The 20,828-nt window shown below is 39.4% G+C and overlaps 1 protein-coding gene across 6 annotated transcripts in view; it reads left to right on the top strand.

The window, feature by feature from the left end:
• mical2a (microtubule associated monooxygenase, calponin and LIM domain containing 2a) overlaps positions 1-19,966 on the top strand; it is a 35,506-nt gene extending 15,540 nt beyond the window's left edge. Inside the window, exons 3-24 of one of the 6 annotated variants that reach the window (XM_015033253.1) lie at positions 2,676-2,883; positions 3,484-3,600; positions 4,616-4,717; positions 6,584-6,739; positions 7,230-7,330; positions 7,763-8,020; positions 8,743-8,858; positions 8,958-9,084; positions 9,159-9,249; positions 9,677-9,824; positions 10,983-11,182; positions 11,541-11,647; positions 12,472-12,540; positions 12,625-12,759; positions 13,046-13,150; positions 13,572-13,841; positions 15,464-15,571; positions 16,153-16,333; positions 16,420-16,487; positions 16,582-16,672; positions 18,296-18,356; positions 19,468-19,966. In XM_015033253.1, the coding sequence (XP_014888739.1) occupies positions 2,676-2,883; positions 3,484-3,600; positions 4,616-4,717; positions 6,584-6,739; positions 7,230-7,330; positions 7,763-8,020; positions 8,743-8,858; positions 8,958-9,084; positions 9,159-9,249; positions 9,677-9,824; positions 10,983-11,182; positions 11,541-11,647; positions 12,472-12,540; positions 12,625-12,759; positions 13,046-13,150; positions 13,572-13,841; positions 15,464-15,571; positions 16,153-16,333; positions 16,420-16,487; positions 16,582-16,672; positions 18,296-18,354 (2,817 nt within the window). In that variant the 3' untranslated portion in view covers positions 18,355-18,356; positions 19,468-19,966. The other 5 variants (XM_015033251.1, XM_015033250.1, XM_015033252.1 and 2 more) reach the window with 5 other exon arrangements.
• The last annotated feature ends 862 nt before the right edge of the window (positions 19,967-20,828 follow it).

Below are 20,828 nucleotides of genomic sequence, written 5' to 3'. Positions count from 1 at the left end.
TACAATCTTGAAGATTTTTTATAGACACTCAGCTATTCCATCTCTTCAGATACGCCTGACATGTTTTGACGTGCTTCCATCTTCGTCAGAGGTGTCACAGCTGTTATCAGCTCTTAGCATAGTTTACCAACAAAACCCCTCTGTTGTGCCTGATCACAATGCATGACTTTGTCCATCTCCCAATGTATTCAGATCAACCTGACAGTTTGTTCACTGGCTGTCTGCCTGGGTCTGGTGAATGGTGAATGTCGGAGTGAGGTCGTGGTGGGTGGAGAGCGGGGGGTCACACAGGTTTAGAGAGCTGAGAGGAAACCAGTGTCCTGACTCAGCAGATGTGGCACCAGAGTTCAGGGAAGAAAAAAAATAAAATAAAAATCCCTGATCAGTGAGTGGAAAACGTAAAAACAAACAGTTCTGCTCATGGCTGATAGAGAAATCAAAAATAGTGACACGAGTTTAGAGAACAATGGGCGCTCTTTGAAAGTGGATTTGACAAAGTTCCTTTATCGTGGGTCTATAAATGATGTTGTTCCTCATCTGTTGTGTGTCGGCGCACTAAGCCTTGCTTTGCGCAGGAGAATAACCGTCAGTTTACACTTGTCAGGGCAGTGGGCACACCACCTGCGTCTGCGACTCACGTCTGACAATGCATCACCCTGACAGCCTCAGGCAGCTTATTACGAAGAACGAGAGAAGCAGGTCATAGATACACAAAAGGTCTTTCGTTGTCGGTGCAGGAGAAGTATGCAATGTAGAACAGATTTTAATATAAGGCAACAGCACAAATTAAAACACAAAAACACATCAAAAAAAAGAAAATATACTTCTGTAAGGACGCCACAGTGTATCAGTTTATTACTTCTGTAAGAAGTGAGAAACTATGGTGATAAATAACTATGACGTGCTGAACTTTGTTTTAATTTAATGTCATATTCTAAAGATTTGATGTTTCACCTCTGTATTAACTCTGAGTGACCTCTTGATGGAGATATTATATATTAGAATCACATTTAGTAAATATTCCTTAGAATAGCCTATGAATAGAATATTTGAAAATAAATATTTTACATGTTAGTTGTCAAGGCAGGTCTTAAAATCCCTAGAGAAGATACAAAATGTTGCTTTTTTCCAAAATTGCATTCATTTTTATGACAATTTAAAAATGGTTTTAGTTTTAATTTTTCATTTAATGTTTATTCTTTTTGTAATATTCTTTAATATTTCTTGTTTTTATTTATTGTTTCCACATTTTTCCCTTCGTTATGCTGTAGGACCCTTGGAGTGACCTACAGTGTGCCTGAATGGTGCTTTGGAAATAAACCTTGTTTTATGTATAGAACTTAGTATTGTTCACAGCAGCATTGAAATCTAATGAAAGGAATTGAGATGAACTTCAATTCAATGATTGAATTTCAATGATCGAAATGATTTTTTTCTAATCTTCCTGAAGTCTACTTTGGAGAAGTACTGTTATGTTACTCTGATAAAACAGGTCATCCTGAGTCATTTTGGTTTGGTCAGGGCTCATTATCTGTCATATTTCATAAGAGTCATAAAGGCTCAGATGAGCCAAAACTGTCTGAAAAGGCTGTTGAAAATCTTGAAAAACATGTTAAAGTTAAAGAATTCAAACATCTTTATGATTATTTATCTCCAGAAAATATCAGTGCATGACAGTTTTTCTAAAATGTGTAGAAGTTGTCAATGGGACAAACATGTTTTTTTGTTTTTTTTTGTGTGTGTGTGTGTGTGGGGTGGGGGGGTTGTCATGTTTGTGTTTTCATGGTTGTTTTGCCGGTGTCTCACTGTTCAGCATGTTTTGTTATTGCAGTGAGCAGCAAGCCTGCAGATTGTCAAACCTCCTTGTCATATTCTGTAACTACATCTGATGCCAGGAGTCAAAATTTCTGTCTACTGCATCTATGTGTCAAAAATAACTGAGCATTTCTAAGAAAGGCAAATGAAAAGTAAATGTATTCAGTCCTAATTTGCTGAAGTCTTTGAGACAGGAAACTGCTGAGCACTGCAGGAAAACTTCGTTCTGGTTTAAATGTCAAAATAATCATGCGCCCCATCTCTGAACAGTTTTCTTCATAAAGTCTCGTAATGTCTTCAAATGGAAAGAAAAAGGAGAACTGTGCCAACACACATGCGTCACCTCTTTCATCTATCATTATGGACGATGATGTAATGTTTCAACCGCACATGCTCAGACAGACACTTAAACCTCAAACTGACTTCATGCATTTTCTTCCGTGAGGCTGTTTTGTGAATAACACCTGAACTATGTGTCTCCGGGCAGCTTACTAATAAATACATCACTCCAAGCATGTGCAAACTATTTTCCTTTTGTACGTTGTAGCTTTGCCAATAATACAGTCACACATACATCAGCAATCTTGTGCAGACTGGACTGATTATAAGAGTTTATCTTACTTAAGTGTTCCTGAATGAGACACTTTGAAGCGTCTCAGCGGTGGAGCAGTAAAGTACAACTCCTTCTCGTGATGCATGGACCCGCAGAACGCTCCAGAGCTCATTATAAACAATTGCAATGTCCTTCTCCGTTTCAGCAAGCTTTCTGTTGATTCTGTGACAAAGATGTCACCCTGATGCGGGTCATTTAACTGTGCTCTTTGTTTGTAATAATCAGCATGCCGTGTCGTTCCATTCAGTGCCTCATCATCGGAGGAGGCCCGTGTGGCTTGCGGACCGCCATCGAGCTTGCCTTGATGGGTGCCAAGGTGGTGGTGATTGAGAAGAGGGATTCTTTTTCGAGGCACAACGTGCTCCATCTTTGGCCCTACACCATCCATGACCTGCGGGGCCTCGGGGCCAAAAAGTTCTACGGAAAGTTCTGTGCCGGAGCCATCGACCACATCAGTGAGTATCAGACTTCACAGGAACAAAGCCGGCCTTTTAAATCACTCCACTCCTGCAATTCAACTGTCTTCTTGCATGATAAACTGAGCAATATGATGCATGGAGTTTACTTTGAGATGTTGAGAGAAATAGTAATACAACAGTAACGAGATAATCTGTTTTTTAATGTGAGGCCATCTTCACCTTCTGTGTCCCCCCCTCTTACTGCAAATCTCTAAAACCTGAAATTTGGAGCCAATGCACTACTAGCATCCTTCCTGTAACCTTAAATGGCAGTGAAAATGTTACTTTATTTCTTTAGACGTTAAAAAAAAAAAAAAACAAACCCATAAAGAAATACTTGAAAAACATCAAGGTTGCCATGTCCTCCAATCCAACTGCTTGGTAAACATTTGAAAAGCAGAGCCATCGGTTTTGTTCCTTAAACTCTACGAAAGGATGAGTTCACTGGCCTTCTTGAGTGAAGTATGCTCTCCTTTTTTCCGCCTACTTGGAGACGCCGCTCAGCGTTGCAGACGTATCGCCTGCAGGCAGAGTTTGCTCTCAACGGTAAGATGAAAAGCAAACACGAAAACATGGACTTGTGTCTGTCTCCGCCAGGCATTCAGCAGTTGCAGCTCATCCTCCTGAAGGTGGCTCTGATCGTCGGTGTGGAGTTTCACATCAGCGTGGAGTTTATTAAGCTGCTGGAGCCTCCAGAAGATCAGCAAAACGAAGGTACTGATTCTCACCTCCGCTTTGGCTGTGGTACTCAAACAGGAGGTTTAGACGGTGGAGAAATGAGGGGAATCTAAGCACCTGGAATATGTCTAACTTTTAGGAGGATCATTTCGAGAAATTTTTTTTTTAGACAGGTGGAGTTTAGCTTCCTGCAGGATCTTTGTTTACATTCCTGCTTTGCTGCTTCTGCTGCTTCTGCTGCACATTTAACCCGGTTAAGCAGAAGGGGAACATCTCGTCTGAGAGTATTTTATTTCCTTGACACTCATTAATAAACACGACACAAACGTTGGCACAGGTTTTATTTTTATCATTTGCGGGTCAAAATAGCAAAGGTCATGTAATTTGCATCATCTCCCTGTAACAGATCGTTTTCTGCTATTTATACTACCATTCTGCAATACAGTGGCCTATTTTATTTGTTTTTAAGACAGAATATGTACGGCCTCATTTCAGGTTTCATAACATTTGACCAAAGCTCAGTGGATACTTGACCCCCATCATCCCTCTCCGGCCTTCAGCTTAGCGGACGATAAGTCAGGAGGTGTCAGTTCAGTTTTCATATCGTCGTGGCGATAACAACACCAGCTTTGGCTAAATTTAGAGCTGGACTTATCCCTCCTGCTCCACTGTGACTGACTTAGCTGTGCCCTTGACTCTGTGGACGGGTTTTTCCACACACAAACTATTTCACAACAAACTGGCAAGCAACACCTACTCTCATCTAACACATCTGCTGCAACATTTTGCCTTTTTTTTTTTTAAATGGAGAAGCATATCCACATTTAAGCCTTTAATTGTACAGTTATTACAATTTTTTTCCCCCCGTCATGCCACATTTGACAAATTTAATATAGCCTTAAAGTAACAGGGACGTCCAACAAGAACAGTCCGGATAATGTGATGCTCCTCATGTTCTTCGCATCACAAAGGGGGGGATTAATTTGATTTGAAACCTGCATGCATGTGCGTGGATTTACCCAACACTCCCAGTTGCCTTTTGTCTTTTCAGCGATTGGGTGGAGGGCCGCAATCCGACCTGCAGATCACCCGGTGGCTGGCTTTGAGTTTGATGTGGTGGTGGGGGCCGATGGGCGGAGAAACACGCTGGAAGGTGAGACGCAGGGAAACAAAAGGCCTGGACAGTTTAGGAAGCTGTGGTTGCGTTGTGCACTTTTTAAACATGACAAGAGCTCGTTGATGGATGACTGGGATCTGGTGCCGCTCCCAGATCCTCCAGCATTGAAATAGCTGACAAAGGGGTAAAAACGATTTCAAAGCGGGAATCGTCCAATTTACATCAGGAGAGATTCTTAAAAGTAAATATGTTTATAGAAGTTGGACTTTGGTTCTGGCCTGCAGTGACTGCTGTCCTGGGTGATTCATGCTCTTTTGGAGTAATTTTGATATAATGGTTCCCACTGTGGTTTAGGCTTTGTGACTCTGTGAATCAGTTACATTTTAGAATATGGGCCAGATGGTTTAGTTTATGTTTTTGACATGAAGTAAGAAATCAGCATTTGTATTTACTCAGGTGACCTTTTGTCTGATATTATAATTTTTTAATGATCTGAAACACAGAAGCATGTAAAAAGGAAAAAAAAAAAAGTTCATTACAGCTCTGCAACTCAGTATTAAATCTCCCCCTTAGGAAGTTTTAAGTCATGATGTAACTAATAAATATGCAGAATGCACTTCTTTGCACATAATTTAAACTCTATAAATATACATTCTGTATATTATACAGACGTTTATAGACTTTTCTTATTACATTTTGCTGTCTAACATTTGAGCTCTTTCCAATTCTCGTTCCTGAACATGGTCCATGTTTATGCTTGAATAAATAAACAAAGCTTTCAATTGGAAGACAACGTAGAAATGTCTACAATAATCAAACATCTTAACGTCATATTTTCAGAAAAAAAGGGGGGGGGGGACAGAATGAGCAAAGTGGTTTAACTTACAATAAAAACAAACATTCCTCCACAGATCTGGACATAAAATGAGTGGAAAAAGTCAAATAAAAGCCTCGGTAAGAGCTTCAAACATCATTTATCGATATTGAGTTTGAGCTCTTCAAAAAAGATTACGAGAGAATCCGGCTCCTTGGAGGCAAAACAGAAAACAATGAGGGATGATTCAAGACCTTAACATGCTATTGTGTATTTTTTCTTGCCTAAGATTAAACTCTTGCTCTCGTTTGTGCCTGGATGAAGTCATCTATCTCTCCCGCTGGGGATCGCTAAATATAAATAGAACCAAAGCCGATCCATTCATGATGGAGCAGCTCCAACTCTCTGCTGTTTTCAGTTTTTCTCTAAAAATGCTGTCATCGAACAACTAATTCGGATCAAATGCTTATTCCTTAAAAGGACTTTTTGAACCAGAATGAAATGTTTAGCTCATTTTGTAATCATGAAGAACCCAGAGGGAAAATTACTTTCTTTTTTACTGCAGCCCGCTTGCATGTGTGCTGCTTTTGTGGCCTGCTTATGGTAACACAGTTAAATGCAATCAGGCTTGTTCAGTGCTGCTGCCTTTGGGAAAGCAGTCAAATGACATTTTGGGGACAATGCAGCACAGACTTGCATAAGTCTCTAACTTCGGTTTAGTGTCCCGTAAAGCATATTTCTGTTGCAAGCAGTAAATCTTTTAAGTTGTTGTAAAACAATATATGTAAAAAAAAAAAAAGTCTTATTTAAATACTTTTGTTTACTTTGGGCAACAATATTATTTACAAGGAAGTTAATTTCACTTAATTCCATGTGCTTCATACAGAGTATGACCTCTGTTCTTTACTAAAGTCCTTCTCCAAAAATAAATGCCCTGTCATTATGGTTTGGGGTTGGATTGCTTTTGGTTTAAACAGATGAGTTAATAGCCCTCCTTTCTTTTTTTTTCTGGGACAAACGAGGATTCCTAGTTAACTCTCTCTGCCTCTGTGTGTGTGTGTGTGTGTGTGTGTGTGTGTGTTTACCAGGTTTCAAAAGGAAAGAGTTCAGAGGTAAACTGGCAATCGCCATCACCGCCAACTTTATCAACAGGAACACAACTGCGGAGGCGAAAGTAGAGGAGATCAGCGGCGTGGCCTTCATTTTCAACCAGAAGTTCTTTCTTGACCTCAAAGAAGAGACAGGTAGTTTAATCTGTATGAAATTTACAGATTCAACTGACATCATGACTTGATCTTGATGATGGCAGCCGTTGTCAAAATGTAACGTTTGTCTCTGGTTTCGCAGTTGTTGACTCCAGGTTGTTTTTATGACTTCTTATTGTGTTTTACAATGCAAAGCACTCTGAACTGAATGTGCGATACAAATAAACTTGCTTGATTAAATACGCTTAGTACAAATTAAACACCTGGTCCAAACTTGGTTGATCAGTAGTGTAGGTTTATTTTTAGCTAGTTTTGTGTTGTTGTTTTTTTTTGTTTTTTTTTTTAGAAATGTATGGGATTCTATAAATGAAAAGTAAAAAAAATAAAATAAAATAAAATAGAGATTTGAGATTTATGAATGAACAACTTTGACTGATGAGTCTATCCAATTATATCATAACAAGTAGCCTTCAAAGGGAATTTTTTTTGTGAACTGTAAGAGTGTGAAGCCGCTGCTATTTCTCTGCAGGCATTGATCTAGAGAACATCGTGTATTACAAGGACAACACACATTACTTCGTCATGACGGCAAAGAAACAGAGTCTGCTGGACAAAAAAGTTGTCATCAATGTAAGTAAACCGTGTTTTCTTTTCTGTATTAATTTTGATGGGGTTGTATTTGCTCTCAAGCATTGTAGAAACAGAATCAGAAAAGCTGTTTTTGTGGAGCTTCTTCGGTGGCGTGTTTCTGAATTTGCAAAGAGAGAAACTTCTTTTCTTTAACAAGACAAAAGTCTGGGTGGTTTCCCCCTCCTACACAGCTGACTGATGGCTCACAGTAAACACAGGGAGAGGAGGATTGTTATAACCCGTGCTCCACATGGGGAACAACTGCACTGCACTGCATGCCTGTGAAAAGCGTCTAACTTACCCAAAAGGTGCAATACAACATGTTAGTGGTTTTCAAACCGTGGTACGCTTTGAATGTGGAAACCTCGTGTCTGACACAAAGCTAAGACTTCACTTTCTGGATTCTTCTCTTGTTCGTTTCCATTTAAACAGGATTACATGGACACTCAGATGCTGCTGAGCAGTGAAAACGTCAACCAGGAAGCCCTTCTGAGCTACGCCCGAGAAGCTGCTGACTTTGGCACCAACTACCAGCTTCCCACCCTCGATTACGCCATGAATCACTGCGGGCAGCCAGACGTGGCCATGTTTGACTTCACAAGCATGCATGCGTCTGAGAACGCCGCTCTGGTCAGGGAGAGATCCGGACACCAGCTGCTGGTGGCGCTAGTTGGCGACAGTCTGCTGGAGGTAAGGGAGGCCAAGGCAGTAAAACAGGCTGACATCAGATGCTGAGAGCTTGAGAAATACATTAAATAATAAGTATCTGAGTCTGAAATGATCTCCGCCAGATAAACTGGGGTGATGTCTCTAAAAAATAGAGGGTGGGGTTTTTTATATGCCAACCTGTGAGTAGTTTATCTAACTTCTTTCACCTCAATTAATCCTGTTGTTGTCGGCAGTTACACAGAGTTTTTTTGTGCCACTTTTTAGATGTTACAGTTGCCTGAAGGAACATGTACAGGAAGCCTGTTTGCTTTCACACGCAATGGTTATTAAAAAAATATCTGAGATATCTACTGTGTGAAGTCAGATCTGTGGTATGTGATACGGCAAAGCAAAACATAGCAACTACTGGAGGAGTAAACGCATGTCTTTAAAATTCAGACAACCTCGAAAACTTAAAAATAAAAACATTGCACTGTTGTCCTTTTCCCCCCATGTCAGTTGCATCATAATCCATCATTTTTGTGTGGTCATAAAATAGGATTTACCCTCTTCAAACATCATTAACAAGTGACACCCAGTCATGCGTCTAGAGCATTTTTGTTTTGCATATTTCGGTACTCTAAATTAAACCCTACTTCCTACTACTTGGAAATGTCAAAATGTCACTGAATGAACAAGTTTAAGTTGAAAAGTTGTTTTGTTCTTGTCTTCATATAGTATTTGATGCATTTGCTTTGTTGCAGCCCTTCTGGCCAATGGGGACTGGTTGTGCCAGAGGTTTTCTGGCTGCGTTCGACACGGCCTGGATGGTAAAGAGCTGGGCTGAAGGTCGGACGGTTCTGGAAGTTCTGGCAGAAAGGTGCATGCACATTCTGTCTGGAACTTTCTCATGGTGCTTTCGACTATTACCAAGTTCACCTTTGCTTTATGAACCCATTACTTTCTATGTATTATTTAGGGAGAGCATTTATCGACTTCTGCCACAAACTACTCCAGAAAACATTGCCAAAAACTTTGACCAGTACACCATAGACCCTTCAACTCGATACCCCAACCTCAACTCCTCTTGCGTTAGGCCTCACCAAGTAAGCTCATTTTCTTTAACCTGAACTCTCCAAACATGGATGTATTTTTACTGCGATGCGTCTTTTTATTTTAGGTGCGTCACCTGTACGTCACTGGAGAGCTAAATTCCTGCTCCCTGGAGCGTGCTGCTACCATACGACGGCCTGTCAATCTCTACAGACGAGGTAAGCGTCAGAGGAGTCAACAAACTGGCAGCTGCTGACTCACCTCGCTGTTATTCAGGGCGCTGATTTTACTGATAGGACTTGCTCTCTTTTAGAAGGATTCTTTTAGGAATGTTGATACAATTTCTCTCTCTTTGTTTTGCTCCTATTGAAACATAATTACATAATAAACTTTAAACATAAACTTTAGTCTAAGGAGTAATCATTTACAAATGCCAGACAAACACGTGTTACAATATGTATCTGATGATAAACAACACGTTCTTCAAACTTCATGAACAATCAGCTTCCGACACATGCACTCACCTCTGGATTCACTTCCTTATTTAAAAGCACTCTGTTCCTTTTACCCCGGTATTACATAATTTTCTGATCCGTGTCTCTCAAACATTTTTTTTTTCCTCCTTTTTTGATGTTTCTTCTACAGAGTCTGAGATCCGGCCGTCGCGGCTCCTTTCCTGGTGCCAGAAACAGACCGAGGGCTACAGGAATGTCTCCATCACAGACCTGACGTCGTCTTGGAGAAGCGGCATCGCCCTGTGTGCCCTCATTCACAGATTTAAACCCCAGCTGATGTACGTAACATCGGCTTTGGCTGCAGTGTTAGACTTTAAGCCGCTCATATTGCACAGTTTGAAAAGCAGGCAAGCAATAATTTGCCTATCCCTATCCCTCGCTCACAAATTACGTGATCTTTTTTCTGCTAATTTAACTTTGCTTCCAAACTTTTAGCCTGCAAGCTACGAAGGTTTATGTTTTTGTTTTTTTCTGATGAAAGTTTTGCTTAGTTTAGTATTTAAAAAAATTAGAACAAAGCAAAAAAAAACCTGCATGATAAGAGTTCTTTCTGCTACTTTTTTTGACAACTCCCTTTCTGTGTCTAAATCTGGAACTGAAGGGAAAACCAGCTCCTTTATGACAAAAACAAAAGAAAAAAAAAAAGCGTACCGGTGTGACTGTAGATTAGTGCATTTACAAACCTAAATATATCCAGGCGACTCTTTAATTATCGCCTTCATTCCTTGGCACATGCAGTTGCAGTTTTTGGTGGACCTGTAAATTTCCAGGGACTTCTGGCATTCGTCCCGTTTTTGTTCGCCTATCTGCAGACCTGTCAGCAGCACAGAGACGGCAGGGAGGGGAGCAGGGAGGGGAGCAGGTTCGCGCTGGAAAGAGAAAGACTGATGTTTGTGTGTGTTGCTGCTAGGTTACCGCTCGCTTCTTTACATTTCTCCTCCTGCCGTCTACACACCATATTTGCATAAAACACATCAGAGCCGCTGTTTTGTTTCTCTCACTGGTCATTTTTTTGCAACTTTAAACTTCTTATAAGACTGTAGGTGTAGGTGTAGGTAAAACTATGCTTCTGTGTTAAACAAAGCCATTGTGCTCGCACTGACTCCCCATGTTCGCGTTATCTTACCCTCACTCAGCGGTAGTCACCTGACGTGCAGAAATGAAGGATTTGCCAGCAAATAATTCCTTCAAAGAGCCTCTATTTCTTGCTGCCACATTCCAGTCTGGTTATTCCTGGACGGACAAATGGATATTTAGGTCATAGGTAAATGGGTTACTGACGGGACTGGGGGGTAAATGAGAACCAAGAGTAGCAGGAAGATTTCTAAAACTCAAAGCACAGTATGATAGAAGTTAAACTGTCTCATCTAAATGTTCAGTTTCTGTGTCCATCGAGTATTTTAGCTTAATTTATCGTTTCTCCTTGTTGTTATCAGAGACTTTGACTCTTTAAATGAGGAAGACCACGCCGCGAACCTCCAGCAAGCTTTCGACATCAGCGATCGGGAGTTCGGGATTCGCCCGTTCACTTCTGCTTTGGACCTGAGCGCCGATGAGGAGCTGGACAAAACCAGGATGATCGCTTACCTGTCGAAGTTCTACGAGCTTTTCCGTGGGACTCCTCTACCTTCGTCGGGTACGTGGCTCTGTTTTAGTTAGGATGCCCTGGAGTTTACATTCTTTTCACCGTTTTCTTTGTTCCCCAATTTCTTCATTTGAAAAAGAAAATGCATTTTACGGACGGATAGATGTTTTGCAGTTCGGCCCTCTTAAGGTGTAGCGGCTTGAGAAGAATGTCATTATGTAGTGAAACTATGCAGTCAAGTACTCTGTGATTCTTGATTGTGTGCACGTTTCAACAAAAGTGCTCTTTAATGTAAAACGTTTCCCTACACAAATACTGGCTCTCGAGACAAGTCCTGTTGCTTCATTCAGCAATGCTTTGTAAAGGGAAATCTTTTCTAATTTACTTCACTGTGTTTCTTGCTACACAGCAGATTCCAGAAGAGTGGATGAAAACAATGAAGAATATCCCTCGGAGGAAGTCAAAGCTAATAATAATGATCTCAATCTTGCACTGACAAGGAAGCGGGTACCAAAGGTAACAGAGATGTTTAATCTGCTGTACTAAAAATAACTTTAGTTGTGCTAATTTCTACTTTTTGTAATTTTTTTTTTTTTTTTACATATTGATTTGTCTTATTCAGCGGTTCAGTTGCATTTAAACTTATAGATTGTGCCTGTTTTACACTCTTCCGGTAAAGAAGAAAACCCTCAGGAAGGTGGTCCTGCGTCTCAAACTAGCCGCTTTCTGCCCACATTTAAGTGAGACATTGTGGACTCATCTGTTGGGAAATGTTGACATATATTTTCATAAATTACTTTCAGAGCAAGAACAGCCAATTCTCAAATAAGTTAATGTCGTATATTTGCTTTGAAGCAGTTGATTGGAATTTCAGCGCAAAAGAGAAAACGGCTCTGTACGTTAAAAAGAAGACAGGCATGTTAGACGAGGCTTTCAGGGATAAGTGAATGCCGCTGGTTGGAACAATTCAGGTAATCCACTTTGTCAGGAACATTTTAGATATTGTAAAATGATGTTGTGGAGTTTTATGTGCAGCCTATGAACCTTATAATTACGAAACGTTACAACAGCAAGTGCCTCCCATACAGAGCTTAATGCAAGTGCTGTCAAAAGACTGCATTTTTTTTTTTTTTTTACTCCAGCAACAAATCACAATTCAGTACTGTACGGATTTGTTTTGTTTCGGTGAAACAATAGAGGGGGTAGATAATTACTGTGTCTTAAATGTGTTCATGCACATTAAAAAGCATCTGGTGTGTTTGCTCAGTGCCTTTTGCTTTGCGAATGAGGCGCTGCTGCAGAAGAGTGTTCATTTTGTTCCCGTTGTGCTCCGTTTTCAGGATGAGAAGAAGTCGGACGGTACAGACTCCGTTTACAAAAGGAGGCGACGTTTCTTCTACCTGGAGGAGGTTTGTTTTAGTCTTTTAGTTTGTTTAGCACGTGCACTTTGTTGTTTTACTGTATTTCTGAGGTTTTGTTCTGCTCTTCTTCAGGCCACTAACATGCGTAGTAACGGCTCATCAGTCCAACACGAACGGGAACCCAAAGAAAACAAAGTTCGCTCAATGGCTTCGCAGCTACAGGCCAAGTTTGAAAACAAGAGCAGCTACATGTTTCAAAAGACACAGGTAAAACACTACAACATGTCTGGTGTGGTCCAATGTTTTTGCTGTTCTTTTAAATTAATTCTAGGGAATCTGAACATCTGATATATATATATCTTCAAGTGTTTTACACATTTATGGTTATTTTCTCTTTTTGAACTCAGTTGCTTAATTGCACAATCTTACACTGTGCTCTGTTGTTTAGGTGTTAAGACTCTTACTTCTAGCATGATTCTTTTCCTCTTTTTTTTCCTCTTTCCTGTACTTTTTCACTAACACTTCCCCAATCCTCCTCAAAACCCCTGTGCAGTCAGACTGTGAGTCGGTCTCGGTGCTCCCTAATCTTAATCAGATTGAGCTTCAGCCCGTTAGGATCAGGTCTCCGGTCCCACCTAAGCCGTCTTCGATGACACAGGTACATTCAGGTGGCACAACAGGCCCAAAAACGTTTTGTTTATGTTCACTCATCAGCACATGAAATCAGATATTTAAATTTATCTCTATGGATTTTTTTTTTTTTATGATTGGAGGATAATCCCAAACAGAAAACAAAGTCTTAATCAGTTGTGGATTTTTGTCAGGTCAGCAAGTTTTCAACCCCACGGACAACAGTATCTGTTTCAACACTTAAAACATTCCCAATTCATATTGATTTTTGATCAGATTTTTTTTTTAGATACAAAATCTAAAAAAAAAGTCTCAATTTCAATACATTTTTTGTGACTGTAGAGAACCACCTGCATGTTTTTTTTGTGTGTTTTTTTTTTAATAATCAACACACCCAGTGATTTTAGATGTGGATTTACAGGAGCTCCTATCTGTACTGTACCTTTCAGTTTGAAAAAAGTATCAGAAAAGCGGCTGAACAGTTAGCCAACCTTCCTCCAAAGACTCTGCCAAAACCCCAGCTCCGTCCTCAGCCCCAGCATCCATTTTTAGTCGTGAAGCTCAGACATGTTGATCAAGCTCTCGCTGAGACGACGCCCCAGCCTGAGCGCGAGAGTCCCGAGCCCCCCGCGTCTCCTCCTCCGTCCTGCCGCTCTGCTATCTGTTTCATGACAAGAGTTCTGCATCGCCTCAGAGAGGTGGACGAACACGTATCTGAGGTGAACACTTTCTCCTGCTCTGCCTGTCTGTTTTCCGCTCTGTGCTCTTCTTACATTGCTGCACGCTCCGATTCCCAAAAAAGGCCCCGGAGTGAATGATGATTGTATATTAAGTTCCCATTATACATTTTGGCTTGTGCAACATGCAGTCAGATGAAGTCAGCCCCCGATTATCCAGCTTTCCAGAAACGCCGCACAGCCCAACAAGCTTGGCTCGAATTTGTTTTACTGTTACAGTTGCAACAGCCAAATGCTTCTCATGTAAGCACATGTTGGCAGATTTTGAGTCATTACCTCTGTTTGCCTCTGTCAGTGCAATTTATACCAGTGGAACCAGCATTTCTTCATTTTCTTTCATTGAAATATTTATGCAACCATTCCTCAAAGGAAGAAAGCCAAGAAATCATTCCTTTTTGAAAAATATGCAGTTTTTTTTTTTTAACTATTTGCTCGATTTTTCACCTTAAAATGTTGTTGTAATGACTTTTTGCACACATTAAGAAATCACCTATTAAAATATGAATTTATACTTTTCCATTCAATGCACTGGTCATGTGCTAAGAGATAACTTTCAGTCGTTTATCTGTTTGAATGCAGTGTTTTTTCTCATCGTCTCTATTTAAAATTGTTAAAACATTATACTAGTAATAACTTTAGTGCACATTGGGTTTATGAACGCACAGCTGTTATAATATTATTGAACAGATCATGAGCAGTAACTCCATCACAAAGTGAAACACATTTTATGGATTAAATGCGCACACAATGATTTTCCAAGCTTTTACTTCTGTTAATTGTGGTGATTTTCTGCTTACAGATAATGAAAACACAACATTTAAGATTAGAACACATCATAATTTAATAAATATAAACTTTATACTCATGTTGAAAATTACTCTGACACCCTAGATCCAAAAGTTGGTGACAGAGCTCTATGTGATAGCTTAGCACAGAGCCTGAATCAGTTATTAAAATAAAATTAAAACATGTTTGGTAAGAGATGCATCAGAAAATAGTACCTAAAACAATTGAGTGGAATATACATCAAATGCCTGTGCTTGATTGAATTGTGGTTATGAGCCACATAAAATTATGGACCACACTTTGGGCACCCATAGCATAATAACACAGAAGTTTCTTAACTCACGATACAGCGACAGAAATGATAAAAAGTTATATGTGAAAGTCTAGATGTCTTGTATCCAGTCCGGTATGAAAGGAAATCATATAAATATTTTCAATCAGAGTCGTTTTAAATAACCAAAACCAGTTGAATGGAAGGTTCATCTGATTATCTATTAGTTTTCACACTCTCTGATTTCTGTCTTTTTCATCCAGTCACTGCAGGAAACATAACAATTCCTAAAGCAGAACATTACATAACTCAGGGGAACTGCTCCTCTGAGTTACGACTTTAACTCAACCAGCAACTGCTGCAGCAACTCTTTGTGTGAGGTCTAAAATTAAAGTAATCAATATGTTGCTGAAGGCAAAACAACTATTGTTTTCTTCTTGATAATATAGACTCTTCAGGGCCACACAGGTGTTTGGAGTTAGTACTCTGTCTAGTTTGTGTGTGGGTGAATGTGAAGACTGTTGATTTTCCCTTTGTTATCTTGTAGAAAAAAGCTCAAACCCAACAAGTTAGGGAGTTTCAGACAAAGAGCATAAAGGAAAAAGCTGTTCACCTTAGCGGACTGTTCTCAGGCGACAGTCCTGACGTTCTCAAGGTGACTATCGCAAATTGTGTGAAGCCGTGCTTGTTTTGAACGCCTGCATGCATGTGCTTGTTTTCTCACCTATGATTTAATTTTATTCACTCGTATGTATTTCCACGCAGTGTGTGTTCCCAGTGTTTACATTCCTAAAACAAACAAACAAACAAAAAAAAAACGTATAATCTCGAGATAAGCAGTGTTGCATGTTTAAATAGAAGCATTGGTGTGTCTGCATGACTGCTATTTTATAATTTTCATATAAAAATTACATGTAAAAATTCTGCTTTTCTTCGAGAGCTTGTTTTAAGTGCTCTTCCAGCTCCCCCTGTTTTTAATTACAAGCAGCCCTCAGAGGAGAAGCGTGTGGTGGCACTTTGTGGGTTTTTGTGCTCCACCCAAACGGCCCTGTTTAACTGAACAGCCAGATGTTGGAGAGAAGCACCTCCATCAGCTACAATCCAGAAATTCACGTCAGCATCAGATCTGAACCCTGCAGAGCCATGGAGCATCCTCTGACGGCCGACGTTTCTTCTTTTAACATGTATATTAGTGGCTCAAATGATGTGAAATAATTGGTTGCTTCTGTTTTCCAGGGAAGCTCTATAAGAAGGGCTTTTTGCCAGTCGGCTGACAAGTGCTACTCTTGCTCCAAGCGCGTTTACATGGTTGAGAGGGTCTGTGCCGAGGGGTTCTACTTCCACCGGGAATGTTTCCGGTGTTCCACCTGCAGATGTTCTCTCTCACAGGGAGCGCACGCATTCAACTCAGAAGAAGGTACCTGACTCTGTGCATTTTTTCATGTTGATCATGACCAACTTTCTTTAACAATCTTTCTACATTTTTTTTTTTTACTTTTGCAGGGAAACTATACTGCAAACTTCATTTTCATCACCGCAACAATCTGCGAAGGACTTTTTCTCTACCTCCAGTGAGTACAACATTAATCAATTTTTATTTTATGTTTTTTTTTAACATTAGAGTGGTAAAATGACCCAACATCTGTGTACGTCGTCCTCGCTCAGAATCGGAATCGAGCTCAGGATCAAATTGCTGCAGAAGGAGAGAGTTCCCAGCCCAGCAGCTCAGCAGAGCTGGAGAACCCGCCTGCGGCAGGTACCTGCACTTCGTTCATAAAGAAAAAGCTGAACTGGTCACTGAGTGTGACGCGCGCCGTCTGTAACGCCCCGTGGTATCTGTCTCACCGCACTCGCAGCGCAGCACAGGCCCTCGCTGGCCACCTGAGAGACAACGCCCATGACTACATGTTACTGTACGAGCTACTGAGCATGAGCTTACCCCTGTTGTTTGTTTTGCAAGAGGTTCTGCTGCAGATGCACACTGAGACTGTTCCCGATGAGCCGAGCGCCTTGCAACCCGCGCTGCTTTGGCTGCAAGAGCAGATCGGGCACAGGCTCATCTAGTTTGCGAATGGGCAAAAAAAAAAAAACTGTTTTAATTTCGAACATTTCTCCATCTAACCACTAAATTGGTGGACCGGGTGCACACTGATTGAAATGCTATCATTACTTGTACATGCATGGAAGCAGGATTTTGACGTTTACTCATTTGTAAAAGCATTGGATGCGTCTGTGCATCAGCCAAAGAGGAGAAAACTGATCAGCTATGAGGTGAGCGAATGCATTAAATGGTTTGAAATCAGAATCAGTAGATTGTAGTCATTGGACTGACTTAGCCTAATCACCGTTACTGTAGATTTGCCCTAGCCTATAGCTGTTCCTGAAATCCTGTGAGTCTTGTGGTTAGAGATATGACTCATGAGCTCTATGCACTTTATTTTGGAGAATTATTTTGTCCACGTAGCGATAAACTGTCACCTTAGACAAAAAGTCCTCTCTCGTGTTCGCAGCCATCGCAGCTTTATTCTTAATAAACGTATTATTTCGAGATGCTGGCAGAGCTGCGTTTTACTGACACTGTGGTAATTCTCTGTTTGATTTTATAACTTGTTTTCATTCATATTAGTTTTCCATGAATAACACCAAAGAGTCTACCACTGTCCTTAACTTTGGGGAGTGTTTTGCTTTATTTTGCTGCCATCTACTGGTGCCTCAGAAGATAGCAGCCGGACAACAGACATGTCAACCTCAAGTTTTTTCACCTATTTTATTTTTGATTACCATTTTTAACAACCCCCTTGTGTTTAATATGGTCAGATTTACTTTAATCTGAACGCATGCTGTAAAGTGTTTGAATGTGTTTGTCTTTTTTTTTTTTTAATTTCAAAGCACGTTGTTGGATAATCAACTGCGAACCTCTCTGACTGGAACCAACCAGCTGCTTCCTATAAAAGTACGCAGTCTAATGATGCTCACAGGGCACTTTAGATTGAGTTTCACATGTAGAGATTTATTTGAAAATGATTGCTTACATGCAACACATCTTCTAAAGTGTTTACAACGTGGTAAAACTTTATGTTTCGCTATGAGCTTTATAATATTTTGAACCTGCAACTGAATGTCTTGTTTACTGTTCAAGAGGAAAACGTCAGTGTTTCAAAATGCCAAAGAACTTTTTTTTCAGCGTGCAAACTGGACTCGTATAAAATATAATTTATACATCTTTAATGCAAATGAATCTGTACGTTGTTGGCTCATTGTGAAAGTCGATATCATGCTTGCATAAACATTAAATTCTTGTGTGCATTCAGGCGTTTTATTGTTGTCCTTATTTCGGTGTCAGTGTTTCAGCTCCTGTTTCTCTTCTTTTATCACTCAGCTGACGACTTTTGTGAAGCATTTGAAGCTCACGGATGGTTAGGAGAAATTACGTTTTGAAGGTGATTCCCTGCATGGCCACATGGTTTGTGCTGTGAACACTTCACTGTCGCAGAGTCTGATCCGAGTGACAAACTGTGGAGTTTGGTTTATCTAAAATCATGTCTGATGCGTGGCTTCTGTGTTTCCAGTGTTTTATCAGTCCTTGATTTGTCTGAGGAAGCTGCTTATGCTAACTTAGCATGACTTGAAACTTTGACACTCACAAGGTGTGTGACTTGTTCTAAACCAGAGCTTCTCACACCTTTTTATAATTACTGTCCAGCTCCAAATAACACCGCCTGCAAGGAGTTCTTAATTATCCCCCCCAACCCCTCCATTCTCTTCACTTTGAGAAGTTTCTAATAATGCAACAATGTAAACAAAAGGCCTATGTTGGCTGTTTGGTGCTGACTGCCAATTTAATTGTTTGCAATTACCCTCCAGAAACTGATGCCAAAATTTAAAGCTGGAGAATTCAACTGAAGAACCTTCTTAAGTCAGAATTTCAAACTTGGAAACTGAGGTGTTCCTCACTAACCCTAAACTTTTGATTTTATGCTGTTCAGATGGTTCGTGTCTCATTAAATCAGTGGCAAAACCCCCTAGCAATGTTTGTGACTACATAGTCCTTTGCTGTTTGCTAACTATCTTGCATACTACAGAAACAACCATATTTTTTATTGCATTTGTTTTTAAAATCGAAATGTTCAGTGACTCTTACAACTCAAGAGCCTTTGTTCTTCACACTGACTTGATGCTTGATGGCAAAAGCACCAAATGGCAGAACAATAAATTCATGACACGTCATTTGCCTCAGTTATTTAAATCGCTTAATCTATACCTAATGGTTGTCATAAATAGCAATTCATAAATGTACATATCCATCTTTGTAAGACCTCAATTAATAATTGACCATTTAATTCTAAAAGCTGCAATGTATTTGACACACATTTTCACAAGAGTGAAAGTTTATAAAATTACTTTTTTATTATAAGACGTTCTAAAAAAAAAAACAAACAAAAAAGACCCCAATTCTTTATGTATCTATTTAGTTTACAAAATAAAACTAAACATTTAACAGTGTACATTCTCTGTTGAATTGTGTACATATTTTTTGCCTCCTACATTTAGAAGCTGACGAAGAAGAGATGTGGCTCCCAGGACAGCAAGTTACAGCTTAAGCGTCATTATTTCTCATTGCTGATAATTTGATTTTATAGAGATGTTAAACTGTCTGTAAGTAATCTGTTCATGTCTTCATCATCATGGATGATTTTGTTGGGCTGCTCTGATCTAGTGTTGTACATCACATGGTGGCACTTTTTATCAGATGACATTATATTTAGCAGCTTAGGCTGTTATATATTTTTTCCTTGACCAAAATTAACAAGACAATTCTTCATCCATCAATTAAAAAAAACAAAAACAAATCAATGTCAAAAATCGTGTGCTTTCCGGATTCCTCGCCTGCAGTCACTTGGTCTAACAAATTTACACAAAACTCTGAACATAATGAGCATAAAAATAAGGACAATGTGTAGTTAGAGAAGATGTACCAGTGAGACAAGTAAAAACTGGATAATAAAAGTGATAATATTATAAGTTTTTGTCTGTCTTTTTTATTTTAACAAAACAACAAAAGAAAACAACTTAAAATCAAAATCCACTTATGTTTTGAACACTGTTCAGAAATGCACAAGACACTCCAAGGATTGAACCTTCACTGACTTTCCACAGCATATAAAGACACTTTTGTATCGTTCGTAGAAAAAAGGTCCTTGACTTTGAAAACAGATGATTGGCTATATGAATGAAAATGTTCTTAATTTTTTCGCAGAAAGGAAAATGAATTATTCAAAATTGGATTTATTTTCCTTTTATTTGCATCTGCTCATTTTTATTTGATTATTTAGCACACAGATCAATGTGGAACTGACGTTTTTTCAGCATGAAACGTCAGAAATAATTCACTGGTCTGCAGGAAATCTTACTTAACTCTATACCAGAAGGGGGCGCTGTGATGCATAATTGAAAATGAAAACGGCGCTATCTTGACAACATAGACATCAGATCGTCAATTTCTCAAAAACAAAAATTATAACAATAATTATCATATAAACAAAATTGCTGTGAAGGAAATTAATCTTAAATGAACTTATCAAAACTGTTTGAATTATTTTTATTCCATAAAAATAATTCTTAGAATTTTTAGATATTTTTTCTAAATAATAGTTTCTCCTTTTATTTCACTACAAAAAAATATTTTGAAAAATAAAAGTAATCCCTTCGTTTTACATCTTGAGATCAGTTTGAAGCACAACACTTCCTTTGATTTTAAAAGTTTGAGCACAGGAGACAGTTTACGACCAGAAAGAAATGTTTCCTTAGAAATGTATGTTTAAATACAGAAGAATAAAACTTAAGTAATAATAATAATTCAGGCATCTGATTCTGTAATAAAAGTAGGTTTGTTAATGTGTCTTTTCTTTTAT

Source organism: Poecilia latipinna, unplaced genomic scaffold, assembly GCF_001443285.1.
Source record: "Poecilia latipinna isolate Pla-1442-1.1 unplaced genomic scaffold, P_latipinna-1.0 Scaffold262, whole genome shotgun sequence".
NCBI lineage: Eukaryota > Metazoa > Chordata > Actinopteri > Cyprinodontiformes > Poeciliidae > Poecilia > Poecilia latipinna.
The sequence above is the reverse complement of the archived record's forward strand: the minus strand, read 5'-3'. Positions and strand labels throughout refer to the sequence as shown.